Source organism: Lampris incognitus, chromosome 8, assembly GCF_029633865.1.
Source record: "Lampris incognitus isolate fLamInc1 chromosome 8, fLamInc1.hap2, whole genome shotgun sequence".
Taxonomy (NCBI): Eukaryota; Metazoa; Chordata; class Actinopteri; order Lampriformes; family Lampridae; genus Lampris; species Lampris incognitus.
Window position 1 is genome coordinate 48,980,566 of NC_079218.1, and position 18,304 is coordinate 48,998,869.

Sequence of the window (18,304 nt, forward strand, 5' to 3'; positions counted from 1 at the left end):
ACTGACGAAAAGACAGGAGGCGCAGCTGGAGGTGGCAGAGATGAAGACGCTAGGACTGTCACTGGGAGCGATGAAGAGGGACAGGATTAGGACAATTCCTCTGCTCAACCGTAAGTGGTTTGCTGCCAAAATGTGAATATAAAATAGCAAATGGAAAAAAGTGAAATATTCTGAGCGACGTGCACCTGAAGCTACGCTCGCGTGTGTTCAGCAGTCGTCCACGGTATCCTCTGTACCACAGCTTGTTGGAGAGCTCCTACCGGCTCGTGTTGCACCGCAGTTGCCCTCCGTGTGCTCTTCTGCTTGCCTGCGAAACACAGAATAACACCCGGCTAGGACTCAAACCGGCACAGCGAGTTTTCCGAACCCAACTCAGTTGGGTCAGGGGGCAGTGAGAAGAGGGCCTTCGTCAGTCGTCCAGACGCTGTGCTGTCTGTGGTAGGCGGGGAACCTCACGGCGCCTACGTGAGCATCTGGCAGTCATGATGAGTTTCACGCAACGACCGCTTCCGCCGCCGAGCCGCCATGCTCTCCATGAGCCCCTGTTTGTATTCCCGGTGCCGAGTCTTTATTTTCCTCCGCCCGGTAGACGCCAGGCAACGCATCACTTTGTCGGCCCACTGCCAAGAGAAATAACCACGCTAACTTCTGGTTTTGTGCGTCCTGTGTTTGTTTTGCAGGTACACGGAGGAAGAGATCCGGCAGAAAGTGAGCACGTTCAGACAGATGCTGATGGACAAGGAGGGGGTGATCACCAGAGAGGGCGCCCATACGCAGCCCATGTAAGTCGTGGTGGTGGACTCGCATGTCCGTGTCCGGCTCTGTGTCGAGCCTGTATGTCGTCTCTCATTATGCTTCCCGTTATCTGTCTGTCCCTTTTTCTGTCTCACTTGTATTGTTCTACGTTTCTTACACACACATAATGTTCCCTTCTTTGCCTGTTTTTTAGCGTCCTTTATTTTATTTTCCTATAAACAAAACGACCATATTAATGAAACGAGACGGCGATACCAGTTTGAGCGATGCCCCTTCTTAGTGTTGAAATTGAAACTGAAGCCGGTGGGCACGGTGGTAAAACGGTCTCTTCCGAGGAAAATTGGTCCTAATTGCAAAGGCGCGGTTAATTTTAGCGTTCGTCCCAGTTTTCAGCGAACAAGGCCTTCTCTGACGTCACACCGTACCGCCGTACGGGCCGAGGCCGAGCCGTGGATTGCCTTGGGGAAGAATCGATAGCGTTTTAAAAAACAATTCTGAACTCATCTAATGGCGAGTGCAGCGAGACAGAGGGTGGAGGGGTGATGGGGTGGGGTGTCCGTTCAGTTGGAGCTCTGCATTCTGCTACACTACACAGGCTGATGCAAAAATAGATGGAGCGGCAAGACTTGAGAAGGATTGAACGCCTGGAAAACTTTGAACCAAATCAGCAAAAGACATATGGGGGGGGGGGGGGGTCTGGGTAGCGTGGCGGTCTGTTCCGTTGCCTACCAACACGGGGATCGCCGGTTCGAATCCCCGTGTTACCTCCGGCTTGGTTGAGCATCACTACAGACTCAATTGGCCGCGTCTGCGGGTGGGAGGTCGGGTGTGGGTATGTGTCCTGGTCGCTGCACTAGCGCCTCCTCTGCTCAGTCGAAGCGCCTGTTTGGGGATGGGGTGGGGTGGGGTGGGGGGGACTTGGGGGAATAGCGTGATCCTCCCTCATGCTAAGTCCCCCTGGTGAAACTCCTCACTGTCAGGTGAACAGAAGCTGCAGGTGACTCCACATGTATGGGAGGAGGCATGTGGTAGTCTGCAGCCCTCCCCGGAGGGGGTGGAGCAGTGACCAGGATGGCTAGGAAGAGTGGGGTAATTGGCCAAAATTCGATTGGGCAGAAAAAGGGGGGGGGACATATGAACACACACACACACACACACACATTTGTTTTTCTATTCTAGTGGGGACCCTCATTGACTACTTTCATTTCCTAGACCCTTACTCTAACCTAACCCTAATTTTACCTTGACCCTAAACTCAAGTCCTAACCCATGGAGAAGTGAGGGCTGCCCAAAATATTCTCACTTTGCTTTCACCCTAATTGGCCCTCACAAATATAGATGAAGACGAACACACGCACACACACACACACCACTCTCAGAAGCATGAGAAATGACACCAGCCGGGTGTAGGAGGGTTAGCCTCCTACATGGCCCGTCGTGGTCTACGTCTGTTTGATTGAGTGAGTCGGTGTGGTGGTGGTGGCGGTGGCGGCGGTGGTGTGACCTGTTGCCTGTGAGCTAATGACTGGTAATGATTCTGATGCCTCCTGTCACCCGGGCTAGAGTAATGACTCTGTTCTCTGCAGCACAGACGAGACCTGACATTTCCCTAGACCACACTAATGGAAGGGGCGGAGTGTGTGTGTGTGTGTGTGGGGGGGGGGTTAAAGATATAAAGAAAGGGGTTCAGGATTAATAAATTGGAAGATGGTGCAGGAACCATTCATCTGGCAGGAAAATGCAAAGAGGTGTGTTTTGCAGTGGGTCGCTATCAAGGGACCCATTTGGGCCCGACAGTAAACGCGTCTCAAATTGAGCCACGTTCCGGACCCAGCAAGGCCCTGATGTGGAAAATTAAAGGGGGTTTTTGTTTGCCAAGCCCGCTAACTCTAGAATCAACACGGGCGCACAGAAATACACACACGTGGACGCACGCACACACCCACACGCACTCAAACCTTACAAGTGCTCCTCTTGGCTGAGAGCTGAAGTAATTACCCAAGGTGCTCTTGCTCAGAATTTGGACTTCACGAGTGGCGTAACTGATGCTGAAGCACCATCAAGATGTATGCAGCTGGAGCCAGCTTTAATTAGCTTAAATGAAAGACTCCCTCATTGCCGAAACCTCGTGCTTGTGCCGACAGAGACTCGGGTTGCAGGGTGAAACCTGGTTTAGGAATGGAGACGGCTTCACAGGAGACGCCGTCCCGCTGTCGGTTGTGACGCGAAAAAGAGCCAGTATGCTAAAATGTTCCGAATACGTTGACGTCTGTTCTTGTAAGTCGACATGAAATGTCATGTTAAATTGGGATTATATAACATTATATGTGTTATTAACTGGCTCGCAGTTAACTGCTGTCAGCGTGTTGCTAGTTCAGAGCACAGCACGCTGCACTCTGACTGTACCTCTCTAAAGGAGATGTAACAGTTTTAAAATGAGATATATCCGTTTTAAAATTTAGATAGAACAGTTTTAAATGGAGATAGATCAGTTTTAAAAGGAGATATATCAGTTTTAAATGGAGATAGTATATCAGTTTTAAATGGAGATATATCAGTTTTAAATGGAGATAGATCAGTTTTAAATCGAGATATATCAGTTTTAAATCGAGATACATCAGTTTTAAATGGAGATATACCAGTTTTAAAAGGAGATATATCAGTTTTAAATGGAGATATATCAGTTTTAAATGGAGATATACCAGTTTTAAATGGAGATATATCAGTTTTAAATGGAGATATATCAGTTTTAAATGGAGATGCGTATATCCGTTTTAAAAGGAGATATACCGGTTTTAAATGGAGCTATATCAGTTTTAAATAGAGATATATCAGTTTTAAATGGAGATACGTATATCCATTTTAAAAGGATAGATCCGTTTTAAAAGGAGATATATCAGTTTTAAAAGGAGATATGCCAGTTTTAAATGGAGATATATTAGTTTTAAATGGAGATATATCAGTTTTAAATGGAGATACGTATATGCGTTTTAAAAAGAGATAGATCAGTTTTAAATGGAGATATACCAGTTTTAAATGGAGATATATCAGTTTTAAATGGAGATATATCAGTTTTAAATGGAGATACGTATATCCGTTTTAAAAGGAGATATACCGGTTTTAAATGGAGATATATCAGTTTTAAATGGAGATATATCAGTTTTAAATGGAGATATATCAGTTTTAAATGGAGATACGTATATCCGTTTTAAAAGGATAGATCAGTTTTAAAAGGAGATATACCGGTTTTAAATGGAGATATAGTGGTTTTAAAAAGAGATATATCAGTTTTAAAAGGAGATCTGTCTGTTTTAAAAGGAGATATAATAATAATATTTCCTTTTAAAACCATTTTCGGTGGGTGTGGGACTCCGGCAAGGTTGTCCCTTGTCGCCGATTCTGTTTGTGATATTCATGGACAGGATCTCAAGGCGCTGCCAAGGTGAGGAGCGTGTCCGTTTTGGTAACCTCAGAATTGCATCTCTGCTCTTCGCAGATGATGTGGTTTTGTTGGCTTCATCAGAACGCGACCTCCAGCGCTCACTGGGGCAGTTTGCAGCTTGCAGCAGTGTGAATGGCCGGGATGAGAGTCAGCACCTCCAAGTCTCAGGCCACGGTTCTTTACCGTAAAATGGTGGATTGCTCCCTCCGGGTTGGGGATGAGTTGTTGCCTCAAGTGAAGAAGTTCAAGTATCTCGGGGTCTTGTTCATGAGTGAGGGTAGGATGGAGCGGGAGATTGACAGGCGGATTGGTGCAGCATCAGCAGTCATGCGGACGTTGTACCGGACCGTTGTGGTGAAGAGGGAGCTGAGCCGGAAGGCAAAGCTCTCAATTTACCAGTCAATCTTCGTTCCAACCCTCACCTATGGTCATGAGCTTTGGGCAGTGACTGAAAGGGTGAAATCGCGGATACAAGTGTCTGAAATTAGTTTCCTCCGGAAGGTGTCTGGGCTCAGCCTTAGAGATAGAGTGAGGAGCTCGGACATCAGGAGGGAGCTCGGAGTAGAGCCGCTGCTCCTTCGCGTCGAAAGGAGCCAGTTGAGGTGGTTCGGGCATCTGATTAGGATGCCTCCTGGGCACCTTCCTTTGGAGGGTAGACCCAGAACTCACTGAAGGGACTACATGTCCAATCTGGCCTGGGAACGCCTTGGGATCCCCCAGGAGGAGCTGGAGGGCGTTGCTGGGGAGAGGGACGTCTGGAGTGCCCTACTTAGCTTGCTGCCACCGCGACCCGAAGCAGCTGATGATGAATGAATGAATGAATATAATAATAATAATAAATCAAACTTATATAGCGCTTTTCTAACACTCAAAGTCGCTTTACAATAAAAGGGGGGAAACAAGACAACAGATAAACACAACACAGACATACAGGGGTGGATGGGGGGCTACGAGAGGGAGACGCGATATATATATATAATATATATATATATAAATATATACATACTAAATAAAGTATATATTAGAGATATATTAGTTTTAAAGGGAGATATATTTGTTTTAAAATGAGCTATATCAGTTTTAAAAGGAGATATATCAGTTTTAAAGGGAAATATGTCAGTTTTAAAGGGGATATATCAGTTTTAAAGGGAGATATATCAGTTTTAAAAGGAGATATATCAGTTTTAAAAGGAGATATATCAGTTTTAAAGGAAGATATGTCAGTTTTATAGGGAAATATATCCGTTTTAAAGGGGATATATCAGTTTTAAAGGGGATATATCAGTATATCAGTCTTACAGTATATCATTGGTTTGTGGCCCCATTGGACTATTTTGAAGCAAATTCAGCAGTATTTCTCAATACTGAAGCAATCTTTTATGTTTTTGTGTGTGTGTGATTCTAAATGATACCCAACATTTTAATGAGGTCTAGGTTAGCAAGAAGGAAGAAGGAGAGAATTATGAGTGTAACAATCTGCATATGCACATGTAGCAGAACTGAAATAGAGGTTTTTCTCACATCAAAGCAAGACATTCAGAATTGAAGAAGAGCTTTCTCGGAGCTATGATCAGCTCTAAAACTAGATTAGGGACCGTTTCTGCTCATACATGGGAACATGGTTGTGCCAAGGACATGAATATCAAGGGAAGCGGTCAAATCTTTTGGTGATTGAGGATCAAGACTTGTTTACTGAGTGGGAGGTTTAACTAAAGTATTCGTACAGAGGGTGAGGACGGTGGTTAGAAACGACTAATTAACAATGTATACGAGCAAACTGTTTCAACCACTTCTCTAAAAAAGTAGTGGGCAGAATATCAAGGGCACAAGTGGAGGGTTTCGTCTTGGCTATGGTCTTAATTAGTCTGTAGAGACTATACGGAAAGACTGAAAAAAGTGTGGCAACAGTCTGGGAAGAAACAGCTAAGTAACTGAGGTGTTCTGCTCTCTAAGGCTGGTGATTTCATTTCCAAAGAAAATTAAAAATTCCTCAGACTTTTTTCAGAAGTAAGGGTTTAGTGCCGTCTCCAGAGAACGGATCTGTGGAGCAACCATTAACAGGAACCTGAGGATTCTGAGTTTCTTCCAGTAAAGCCTGAGAGTTCAAAGGCTCTTCTCTTCTCTAGAGTCTCTCTTTAAGGTATACACACCAGGAATCAAGAATCAGGAACACTTTCCCCAACCCACAGCAACGCAACACAAAGACAAAAACTCATCCAAAAAATACAAGAGCTCCAAGAACATACATATCAAAACTAACACATATATCCAAACTAAACAAAAAATCACTGTCCAAGGGAAGGAACACATGCCAGAATGACCTTCAGATTGCCGGTCTGCATGGGCTAGCAGTTACCTCAGCCCGCACCGCTCCCACGTCCTGTCAGACCACCCTCAGTGTTTCCTCCTCGGGCACAGCTCCAGGCAGGGGCTGCGGTTCCCAGGCCCACCGGACAAAGCAGACCAAGCTATCCCAGCCAATCCAGTGCCAGCTCTCCCAGCCAGACACCCTCGACACACCTCTCTGCACTCCACACGACGACATCAAAAACATCACAGTCAACACCAGGTGAGGCCGCTGTCAGACTGCCCTCAGTGTTATTGGAACTGCCGGTCTGCATGGGCTAGCAGTTAGCTTAGCCTGCCCCACTTTCGCGTCCTGTCAGACCCCCCTCAGTGTTACCTCCTCGGGCACTGCTCGGGCTAGGCCATGGTCCCTGGGCCCACAGGATGCAGCAGACCAAGCTCTCCCAGCCAATCCAGCGCCAGCTCTCCCAGCCATCAAACGAAGACAGACGCAGACATGGACAAAGAAACTGCATGGACGGTACTGGGTGAGGCTGCCGCAAATGTGAATTCGCGCCGCCATCTTCCCACACCGGTACTGGGTGAGGCCGCTACAAATGTGAATTCGCGCCGCCATATTCCCACGTGAGGAATGATGTGAGGGCAGAGATGATTTAACTTCTTCTGGTCAAAGACTGCAGTAGAATCTAGCATAGCACAGTTGAGGAAATTGTAATTACTCACAAGATTGCCTGCGTGTAACCATATCTCACGGCTCAGAAAATAGGGCTGCAGAACTGCGGTGTAAACTGATGAGAGAGAAGGTTGTATGTGTTAGAAAGTTCTGACTCAAACATGATACTGTACAATTATGATGAATTATGACTGCTATTTGTGCACCTTTCCTGGCTGAAGCAACACTAGGGTTCAAACCATGAACGTCTGAGTCAGAATGCTAGCATATTACTGCACAGTAATTCCGAGTGCCTTAGAAATGTAAATGAATAGATGCAAAAATTAGTTTATTTTAAATCAATAGATTCAAAATCAATAATTCAAAAGATTAAGTCACTCAGAGCTCTGCAAGTGCATTGAAATTTATTCTAGTCAAATACTGCTCATTTCACACCGCAAGGTGTTTACCTGCCTAGGCAGATAAAAATGCATTTTTTTTAATACTCCACAAATCAAAAACCACAGCATCATTAGACACCTCCGTTTCTAAAAGTATAAATGTGCTTAAGTGAATGGATCTCAGGCTATTTGGACACCTGCCAAGTTAACTTCAACTAAGCATGATGGGCCCTCATTTGGTCTGTTGTTTTCAACCACAGTGAAGTGAAGGACCTACTAGGAGGCTACTAGTTTTATTAGAGCACAGTCTGAGCAACGGGACAAGCTGTGTGTAGTCTCATGAATTAATCAGGAATCAGGAACAATTGATTTGTCATTTAATCTTATGTACTACACACACAGAAGACACAAAATTCCGTTTCCCCCAGCCCACAGCAGTGCAGCACAAAAGACAAAGACACATATCCAGAAACCTCCAAAAACACCGCCATCAAAAACATACAAAAACAGAGACAACAAAGCAAAACAAAAACAAAAAAAACACAAACAGCCAACAACACAGTCCACTCAGTGCAACACAGTCCAAAAGCTCCACCGTCCAGAGAACGAAGACCAGCCAGGATGACTATCAGAACTGCCAGTCTGTATGGGCTAGCAGTTAGCTTAGCCTGCCCCGCTTCCACGTCCTGTCAGACCGCCCTCGGTGTTTCCTCTTCAGGCGCAGCTTCGGGCAGGTCCGTGTTCCTGGGGCCCATCAGATGCAGCCGACCAAGTTCCCCCAGCCGATCCAACACTAGCTCTCCAGCCAGACACCTCCGACACACCTCCCCCGCGCTCCACACGGCGACACAAACGCAGACGCAGACAAAAACACTGCACAGTCGACGCTAGGCGAGACCGCCACCAGACCGCCTTGGTGTTTCCTCTTAGGCAGGGCCGTGGACTAGCAGTTAGCTTAGCCTGCACCGCTTCTGCGTCCTGTCAGACCGCCCTCGGTGCCTCCTCCTCGGGCCCACAGGACGCAGCAGACCAAGCTCTCCCAGCCGATCCAGCGCCAGCTCTCCCGGCCAAGTGAAATCGACGATCAAAGTAAAAACTTCACACGATGACCCAAACTTAGATGTGGACATTGGGGGAGGCCACTGCAAACGTGAGCCCATGCCGCCACCGTCCCACCTAACTAACTACTGAAATCAAGTTTTAAATTTTAACTTGAAATCGCATGTGGAAAAATGCAAAGCAGAAGTTAAAACAATCCTTGGCTGCAGCTATACTGCTGTTTGTGTGTCATCGTATTAGATGGGCGGTTTTACTCAGAAGCCATCGTCTCTCAAGGGGCTAGTATTATTGACAGGTTAGTCTCCACGGCAGGAGACTAATACTCTTACGCACGAGCAATAAACACCCAGTAGTCAGAATGGCTGTGCCAGCTCATATTTCTGTTCCCCAATGCTTCCACATTGATTTCTTTCTAAAATGGATGAGAGAGAGCGAGAGAGAGAGAGAGAGAGAGAGAGAGAGAGAGAGAGAGAGAGAGAGAGAGAGAGAGAGAGAGAGAGAGAGAGAGAGAGAGAGAGAGAGAGAGACAGTGCAGTGTGCAGAGCCTGTCAGAGCCACACAGGCTTAAACATCTTGGCCATCTGATCAGAGGAGGACCAAAAGGAGAAACTGACCTTGGGCGTCTTCTAGTCATTCACTGTGTGAAGCAGTGACTGAGACCAACATGTTTTCATGCTGAAAACAGAAATATTTTTCATTTCAGCATCACGTATCACGCGTCTAGAGCTTTGAGATGTTGCCCCCCCTAGGACTGACTGTGGCATTTATCTCCTCAGCTTTACTGTGTCTCATCTTATAGTCTCGGACCAATCATCCCACTACAACCACGCTAAAGCAGCTCGCTTAGCCCCAGCCTCGCACTAGAGAGCGATAAACCCTGTCCCGCCACAGCCGCACAAAGCCCCTACTTCGCCCGTTTCAGGGCAACGGACTATGACTCTTTCCAGTGACAGAAGTGTGCCGGGTCCCTGGCTTGCAGAGCAGCTCCCTTGGCAGGAGATATGAATGAGTCGCTCTACCTTGTGCAGCAGCCCCCCCGAGGAGAGCCATGGCCATTGTCTGTCAATGCCGGGGTGCAGGGACAGCAGCTAAAATAGAGAGCCCCTTGCCTCACCAGGCTGTCATCCGGCCGCGGGGACACTCGCTCGTCTGCCTAACAGGGATACGTTCCCCATCTCGGTAGCTGTTGCTAGCATTTTTGGGGATCTGTCATTAGCTAAGAGCCAGACGCAGGGTGGGGGAAGCAGTCGATTTATCGCTAATGAGGCGGCCTGAGGGGCACTAGTTTTGTTGCTTCACTCCCGTGCCCACGCAGAGATGTTAGTCATAAGCAGAAGGCACAGAGGCCCGCGGCTACACTTGGACGTTGACCTTGATTTAGGCCTTTAACCGTATGATTTATGCGACGTCTGTGTCACCCAGACTAAATTCACCCACGGACCGTTTCTAAAGGTGCCAGGTCTGATTGAGCTCTCCGTCGCGCCTCTAACGTTGCAAAGCTTCCTTTCTCAGTTCGTTGTGCTTATTGAGACTGTTTCTGTTGTTGTGGGGTGTGTGCTACATGCATGTGTGCTACATGCATGTGTGCTACATGCATGTGTGCTACATGCGTGTGTGCTACATGCATGTGTGCTACATGCATGTGTGCTACATGCATGTGTGCTACATGCGTGTGTGCTACATGCATGTGCCTGTGTATTCATGCGTGCATCTCTTTGCATGCATGTGCGTGGAAGAGGCTGTGAAGTCAGGTGGCTTTGCCGGTGTTTGGCCTCCCCCTCCGTTGTCCACTAGTGCTCAGCCAATCAAGGGCTCGCTGGCCTGGCTATCCGTATCAGACAGGCCTCCGTAGCGCACCTCTCCAAGCCACTACGGGCCCCTCTCATCAGATACTTCAACACACTCGACGCACACAAGCGGCTCTTTGCCTGCTTACCTCCCTCCCTCCCTCTCGGCCGCCGAGAAGAGGAAGTGAAGTAAGCCCCGACTCGCGGGCCGCCGTTTCGTTTGCTCTCCCCGGTCGCTATTCTCGTCCTCCTTCTTGGTTTTCCACCCCAGCTCAGTGCCGGACTCGTTCCGTCTCGTTATGGTTTTCGGTAAGCCTCTCCCCCAACGGAGGTTGCATGAGTGGTCATGGTGGGCGTCTGTCCCCGCCATCTTTATTTTAACCCCGGGGATCTCTGGAATACCCCAGGTCAGGATTGACTAAAATGGGTGTTTCTGGCTGTGAGAGGGGCACACGGGGAGCGGTTTGAGTCCTGAGTCGCGGTTGCGGAGCGTTTTCTTCGGTTTCAACAAGCAGTTCAGCATGTGCGAGGGAAGGGAGGAGGGGAGGAGGGAGGAGGGGAGGGGAGAAGAGAGAGGGAGGTTTACATAGCAGGGTGCTGCCATCTGTCTGCATGTGCGTGTGGGAAAGAAGAGGGAAGGCAGCGGTCACGCAAGCTGTTGAGCTGAAAGGGTGAGAGGTTAGACGGCGCTCCGAATAAACAGGGCCGTGAAGCGGTCCACACGCCTCCACCCACCGGCACGCCGGCATCTACAGTAAACCTGTTCACGATGGAGACCAGAGCCCAAAAAATAATCTCCAAGTACTTTTTTCACCATCGCTGCGATTACTCAAAAGTACTCGAGTACCTGTACGTGCAAGTATGTGTACTGACCCCTTGACCCTTGTGTTTTCAGAGTCAACCACCTGCACTACGAGGATGACGAAGAATACGAAGTTGACCCAGAACTGGTTGGATATGAGGAGGGAGGCTACTATTACCATAGTGAACACAGGTAAAACGCACACACACACACACACACACACACACACTAGGGCTGGGTGGAGGAGACGGCTGAATAATATCTGAATTTTTTAAAACTTTTTGCGATATACAAAATGTGTATTGCAATTTGTGCGTTCTGTCAGAAGTGGCTTAAACGCATAATTTAGACGAAGCAACCTTTATCAAATGTAATTGGATATGCTAATTTGGACGTAAAGCCGTTATTGTAATGCATACTGGCTAATGTCATAGAAACATTTGCGAAGAAAAATGCAAACAAGACTTTTCTAACAGTTGTTCTGCAACTTGAATGTATCTAGCTATCTATCCATCTATCCAGCCATCATCCGTCTTCTATCTATCCATCCATCCGGCCATCTATCTATCTATCTATCTATCTATCTATCTATCTATCTATCTATCTATCTATCTATCTATCTATCTATCTATCTATCTATCTATCTATCTATCTATCTATCTATCTATCTATCTATCTATCTATCTATCTATCTATCCATCTATCCAGCCATCATCCGTCTTCTATCTATCCATCTGTCCAGCCATCTATCTATCTATCTATCCATCCATCCGGCCATCTATCTAGCTATCTATCCATCTATCCATCCATCATCCGTCTTCTATCTATCCATCCGTCCGGCCATCTATCTAGCTATCTATCCATCCATCCGGCCATCTATCTATCTATCCATACATACATACAGTCGGGTGACAAATGAAAGGAAAACCCTGACTGCTTGACCCCTACAGTGGGGGGGGGGGGGGGGTCCGGGGGCTCTGTTATCCTGTGGGGGGCATTTTCCTGGCATGGCTTGGCTCCACTTGTCCCCTCAGAGGGAAGGGTCACCGCAGATCGATACAAAGTTATTCTGAGTGCCCACATTTATCCTATGATGAGACATCTGTATCCTGATGGGAGGGGTCTCTTCCAGCATGACAGTGCCCCCATCCACAGGGCACGAGGGGTCACCGGATGGTTTGATGAGGATGAAAATGTTGTAAATCACATGCTACGACCTTCACAGTCACCACATCTCTTCATATAGCACACGCACATATATGTATATATGTGTATTTAAATATATATATTTAATATTTATATGTATGTATATTATATATGTATGTGTGTGTATGTATATATATATATATATTACATATATATATATCACATATATATATATATATATATATATATGTGATACAGTACAGACTGAAGATGATGGCCACCTTTTATACGTACCACAGCATCCACAGCATCGCTGGTTGTCAGGGTAACGCTCCATTAGCAGCCACGGCACTGGGTGGTTCTCGGTGCGTCTCTGAAGGGCTGCTGAAAGTATACCCCCTAGAAACATCGCAGGGGGGAAATCCGTGAATGAGAAAACTTAGTCCCGAGTTCACCAGTAGACCGCGTTTGCATTGTTATCGACATACAACGTTTTCTCATTCGCTGCAGCCTACCGGCAAACGCTCAGAGGGCTTGGCGAGGGGTTGGGACGCGAGATCAGCTCTGTCACATCGCGTAGGTCTTAGGAAAACTCAACCGGCCACATAAAACGTGCTTTAAAGGGACTATTGGTGATTTTGATTCAGGACACTTTTTCTAATATTTATTATAATATTATAAGTGGACCCCTCCTGGAGCCACATGCCGGCGAGCATCTGGTGCCCAGGCCATGGCCCATGGGGCCCGGTCGGGCTCAGCCCAAAAAAACAACATGAAGCCAACCACCCCATGGACCCACCACCCGCGGGGCTGAGCATTGGGGTAGGCTGCCATGCCGGCCGGGCAGCAGGCGAAGGTGGGGACCGGGGTGTGTCGACTTCCGGCATCGCAGACTGGTCCAGCAAGACCAACTGGGAGGAGACCCCGGGGTAGACCCAGATCTCGCTGGAGGGACTATATGTCCAATCTGGCCTGGGAATGCCTTGGAGACCTCCAGCTCCTCGGGGCGTCTGGAGTGCCCTACTTAGCTTGCTGCCACCGCGACCCCACCCTGGAGAAGCAGCTGATGATGAGATGAGAGTTATTATAATATAGTACAGCTATCGTGCTTAGTTTAGTTTAGTTTGAATGTTTATTTGGGAAGGGACAATGTACGTTAATCAACATTCACCTTCGCCAGCTAATAGGCTCGTTTCCATCGGCAGTCCCTTTGCCTGATGTTGTTAGGCATGCCAGGATGAGTAAGTAGGCGCACTGAGCGAACAATCCGGTCTCCGTGGCCGCCGGAAACGGAGACGGGAAACGATCTCTGTATCGATCCGTTATCAGCCAATCAGGAGAGTGCTTTGCACAGCTGGCGTCTCCGTTGGTGCCTGCTTGCTGTCAATTAGTTTGTGTTCACAAGGCTCTCGGGCAGACGTGAGGGGGGAGTCTGTGGCAGGATGTTCTCAAAATATAGCTAGCCCTGACACACACACACACACACACACACACACACACACACATTGTCCCACTTCCTGGTTTGGTAAATAACATCAGCCCGCCATGAGCTGTGTCGTTTGGCCTTGTGACGTGTCCTCATCTTATCAGATTCAGATGCTCTTCAGCTCCACCCGCGGAGCTCATTTAGCCCAGGATACAAGCACACGCCATTATCTGTTGTTGAAAACCAATATACTCCAGGTTAATTACGTCGTGTCTTGTGTGTGTGTGTGTGTCAATTCCCAGAAAACATTAAACGTATGTGTGACTTGTTGGAAGTGATTTCCTGTTTCCTGCACGTGACGCGCACCGTGCAGGTTGTAGCAGAGCCGGCGGAGGAGATGGGAAAATAAGACAGGTGGTGTTGATGTGACGGCCTTGTTACTGACTAGTCATCAAATAATTACAACCGGAATGTTATTCTGCGGAGTAAACACTGTCGTCGTATCGAGTACGTCTTAATGTATTTCACTTCCCTCTCTCTCTCTCTCTCTCTCTCTCTCTCTCTCTCTCTCTCCTTCTCTGTATGGGCGAATTAGACTGAAGAGAAAATCCAGCAGCTCTCCATCCCCTCGTCCAAAGAAGAGGAAGAAGAAGAAATCTGGCCGCCGGAGGAGCCGGTGAGTGGAAAGTCACCTCCACGAATCTTTTTTTCCCCTCCCCGCCGCGACACCGGAACGCTCCCACTGTGTTGTTGTGATGGAGGAAACTCCATTTTGTCTCATTTAAATATTCCCGAGCAGGCCTGCAGCCTGCACGGTTTGTGTAGGGGAATGCGAATCCTGTTAAGAGTGATTGGCGGAGCACGGCCACCAAGTCCCCCTTTGTGTTCTCTTGATAAGGTCAGCAATAGAACAGGAGCAAGGAGGAGAAGGAGAGACAGATTACAGGGAGGAGGAGGAGAATTGGCGCTGCAGATGAGTGAGAGAGGCTGTAAAAGGAGAAGATGCATGGGGAGGTGAACGGAGTGAGGGACACGAGCTCCCTGGCGGAGGTGTCGTGATGACTGATGGACTGAAGCACAAGACTTTAGCTAACAGTAAACAACCGAGGCGGTCATTTTGACGGTTTTGGATTTTCCAAGTTTTATAACTTTGTTAAAAAAAAAAAAGATACAGACCCGCCGCTCCCCGAATTCTCCTAAACTTGCGTATATTTGCATTAAAAAGAGTTTTACATCGATTGCACAAAAAGGTTGAGATAAGATCTCCCTAAAACGACCATGAGCGGTCAAAATGACCGTCTTGTAATTTGCGCTTCATCGTGCGCGTCATGTCACTATTCATGAAGTTCATTGCTCTGTCCTACAGGTGTTATTATGAATCCCACGGCACTTCTAGGCAAGACACGCCCCGCGTAGCGCCCAGGCGCTAGGATTCTAGGAAGACCGGCCCCTACTCTGCCTCTGATTAGCTAACCTTAACCCTAACCTTAACCCACCCAACCAACAGAGGCAACGAGTACTGGCCAATCTGGCCAATCCTAGCGCTTGAATGCTATGCGGGGCGTGTCTTGCCCGGAAGTGCCGTGGGAGTCATAATAACGCGTCCTAGAAACACACTAGCGTCGTCCAGTGCAGAGAAATAGTCTAAACTTGATTTGTGATTATTTCCAACATGTCTGGTTACAGACGCACCATGACTACCACCGAGGCACTGCAGGATTTACAGGCGTTGGACAGCGGCCATTTTAAATTGTTTGAAAACTAGTATTAAAGTTGTTAAAATGTTAATTTCGGTGTCAGTTAGTTTCATAACAGACATACTAACATATGCAATGCATTGATATCTCAATTGGGTATTTATCCTGACAGAATATAGACTTTAAAAACTGGCGGTCATTTTGACCGCCCATGGTCGTTTTAGGTAGGAGTGAAATCCCTGTCTTTCTAGTGTTAATGTAGTATATTGGAACACAGTAACCTGAGCAGCCATTCATCTCAGAGAGGTTCGCTAGTTTATTTTGTGATCACGGCGAGTGTTCTCCCCCTCTGTCCATTATTATTATTGTTGTAGCAAATTCAGGGGGCAGCCGGGAACCGCCACAGCCGGGACACGAACCCGTGTCTCCCACACCACGGGCGGCGTTGTCGACTACAAGGTCCGACCCATTAGCCAAGCGCTAGTGAGTCTGTTTATCCGTGCACGCTACACTACCCCCCTCCTTCGGGATATCACCTCCCTCACACCTCTGGGCGCATGTGCGTCCGATGGCCTTACGGCCTCACCATCCTACTTCTGACACCAATGCAGCGAATTCGGGGGGGGGGGGCGGCAGCCCGGGAAGTCGCCCTTGGTGCGGGAGATCCGGGTTCGCGTCCCGGCTGTGGCGGTTCCCGGGTTGCCCCCCCGAATTCGCTACATTATTATTATGATTATTATTGTAGGTTTGACAGCTCTTCACCCATTCGCAGAGAGAAGAAGAAGAAGAGTGGGAAGAAACACAAGCGAGACAGGTGAGGATAATTGCCTTTGTGTGTCTGTGTGTCGTAATTACGAGGGAGGTGCCGCAACTCATGTTTGCTTTTGATGAAGACGAGCGATACGGACGGGTGGGGTTTTGACGAAGACACCGCAGGTTTTGAATCTGAACTGGTATTTGAAGTATAAGTAACGTAGTGGCCTTCCGTGGATCTGCCCCGGTAATGGGTCCGTCGCTGTGCTCTGCACGGCAACACCTGCGGGTCGATAAGGAAACAGAAGCACGTCCAGGAGAACATCAGAGAGGAGCTATCGACCTCCTCTGGTTTGATTGTGGATGCTGTTTAATATGTTTAATCTGTTTCCTTTGGGAAAGAAGAACGCCGCTTTCTCAATTCTGTCGTAGTTGGAAAGCGCGCACGGTAACTGTTGCTCTTGGGAGACGACGATTGTGACGTACGTGCGGAATAGCGAGACAAAAGACGGAAACAAGGGAGAGAGAGCGAACGAGAGGGCGAGAGATAATAACCCCACAACACCTTGGGGTACGTAGAGACAAGACAATTGTAAAGAGCGGACGACTCCTCCTCCTAATTCTGGCCTGGCTGCGGGGAGTGGAGCCCGCCGCCGCCGCTCTATTAAACCCACCTGTACGTGGGCGTGCAGAGAGCAAGACGAATGAGCCCATCATCAAATTGCTGAGCATCACCGCGTTGCCCTGCACTTGTTTCTTCTGCACCCCCACCCCCCCCCCACCCACCCCCCCACACACACATACACACCCAGTCCACCTTCCTCTTCCCGCCTCAGATAACTCCACAGCTGCTCTGCACTGCAGGTCTAGCTGATGTGTAATGTGTAGGGAGGATATGTAGGGGAAGGGGGGGGGGGGGGACTAAGCATGCAGGGTTCCTCCCCAGAGACCGTAACTCACCACCCCCCCCCCCGCCCCGCCTTTGACGATTGACTCCTTCTGAGTAGTGAGCGCTGCGATCCTGCGAGAGTGCAACCCGCAGCCCTGCCCGTGTGTTATGTGCAGCTCGCTACTGCGCGTAATGGCTCACACCCATTTCAAACCGGTATCTGTACACGGTTGCTGCGGTAGCCGTGGGCAAAGGGAGGCAACTGGGACCGTGAAGTCTCACAAAGAAAGGAGGGAGCGGGGGGGGGGGGGGGGGGGTCAGTGATCTCTGCAGAACAAGGCCCTGCAGAGCCCCCCCCCCCCGGTTGAATCCCCGAGTCGAGAAAACAAGGGGCCGCTGTTGCTGCCGCTAAGCCGTACATCAGCCATATACATCACCTTGACAGCTTTATTACTCGGCTCGCACCCCCCCCCCCCCCGCCCCGCCACAGAGCCATTCCACTCAACACCCTTCTTATTCCCGCCTCTCCCTCCCGCCCCGGCTGAAGGTGTGTGCACGCAGCGCGGGGAAACGTAGGGCCCTTTCGGAGAACGGTCGTCGGAGACCGTTCTCCGCTAATCGCCATGGAAACTGGAATGAAGAGAGGAGTGACGGCGAGATGACATGTCAGTCCAGCAGTGAGGACTCCAGCGTGGCCCGCCTCTCCCTCCAATGACGCTCAGTGAGGAGAACACCCCTGGACTTCACAATCGAGTAGTGTCTCACAGACCCGCAGGTTAGAAGTAACAGTAGCATTATAGGGATGTCATGAATATGCAGATGTTGCAAAAAAAACACCTGTGAAATGACGTGAGAGTTTAGCGTAAGAAGCCGTTCGGGGAATTTCCAACGCGGTTGTTCGAGTTTCACATCCATCAATCCCTCAGTAGGTATAAGTTAGCGTGCACATCATTAACAGTAGCGTATTGTTTCTGATGACACACAAGTGTGACGAAATCACATGGATCAATTCTGTATGAGAAATGCCCTGAGATCACTTCTGTTGGGATTTGGCACTATAGAAATATAACTGACTTAGACTTGATACTGAACTCATCGTCTCAGATGTGGCCTACAACCCAAGGACGCTAGCCGGGGCCGGACAATGTTAGCCGCGATCCTCGGGCGTGGAAACGGCAAGCAGCGTT

General features: G+C 48.5%; 1 protein-coding gene across 1 annotated transcript in view; it reads left to right on the forward strand.

Moving 5' to 3' along the window:
• srrm3 (serine/arginine repetitive matrix 3) overlaps positions 1-18,304 on the forward strand; it is a 65,758-nt gene that overhangs the window by 26,798 nt on the left and 20,656 nt on the right. Inside the window, exons 2-5 of the mRNA XM_056285510.1 lie at positions 681-782; positions 11,300-11,398; positions 14,374-14,454; positions 16,221-16,289. Coding sequence (XP_056141485.1) covers positions 681-782; positions 11,300-11,398; positions 14,374-14,454; positions 16,221-16,289 — 351 coding nt within the window. The remainder of the gene's footprint in view (positions 1-680; positions 783-11,299; positions 11,399-14,373; positions 14,455-16,220; positions 16,290-18,304) is intronic.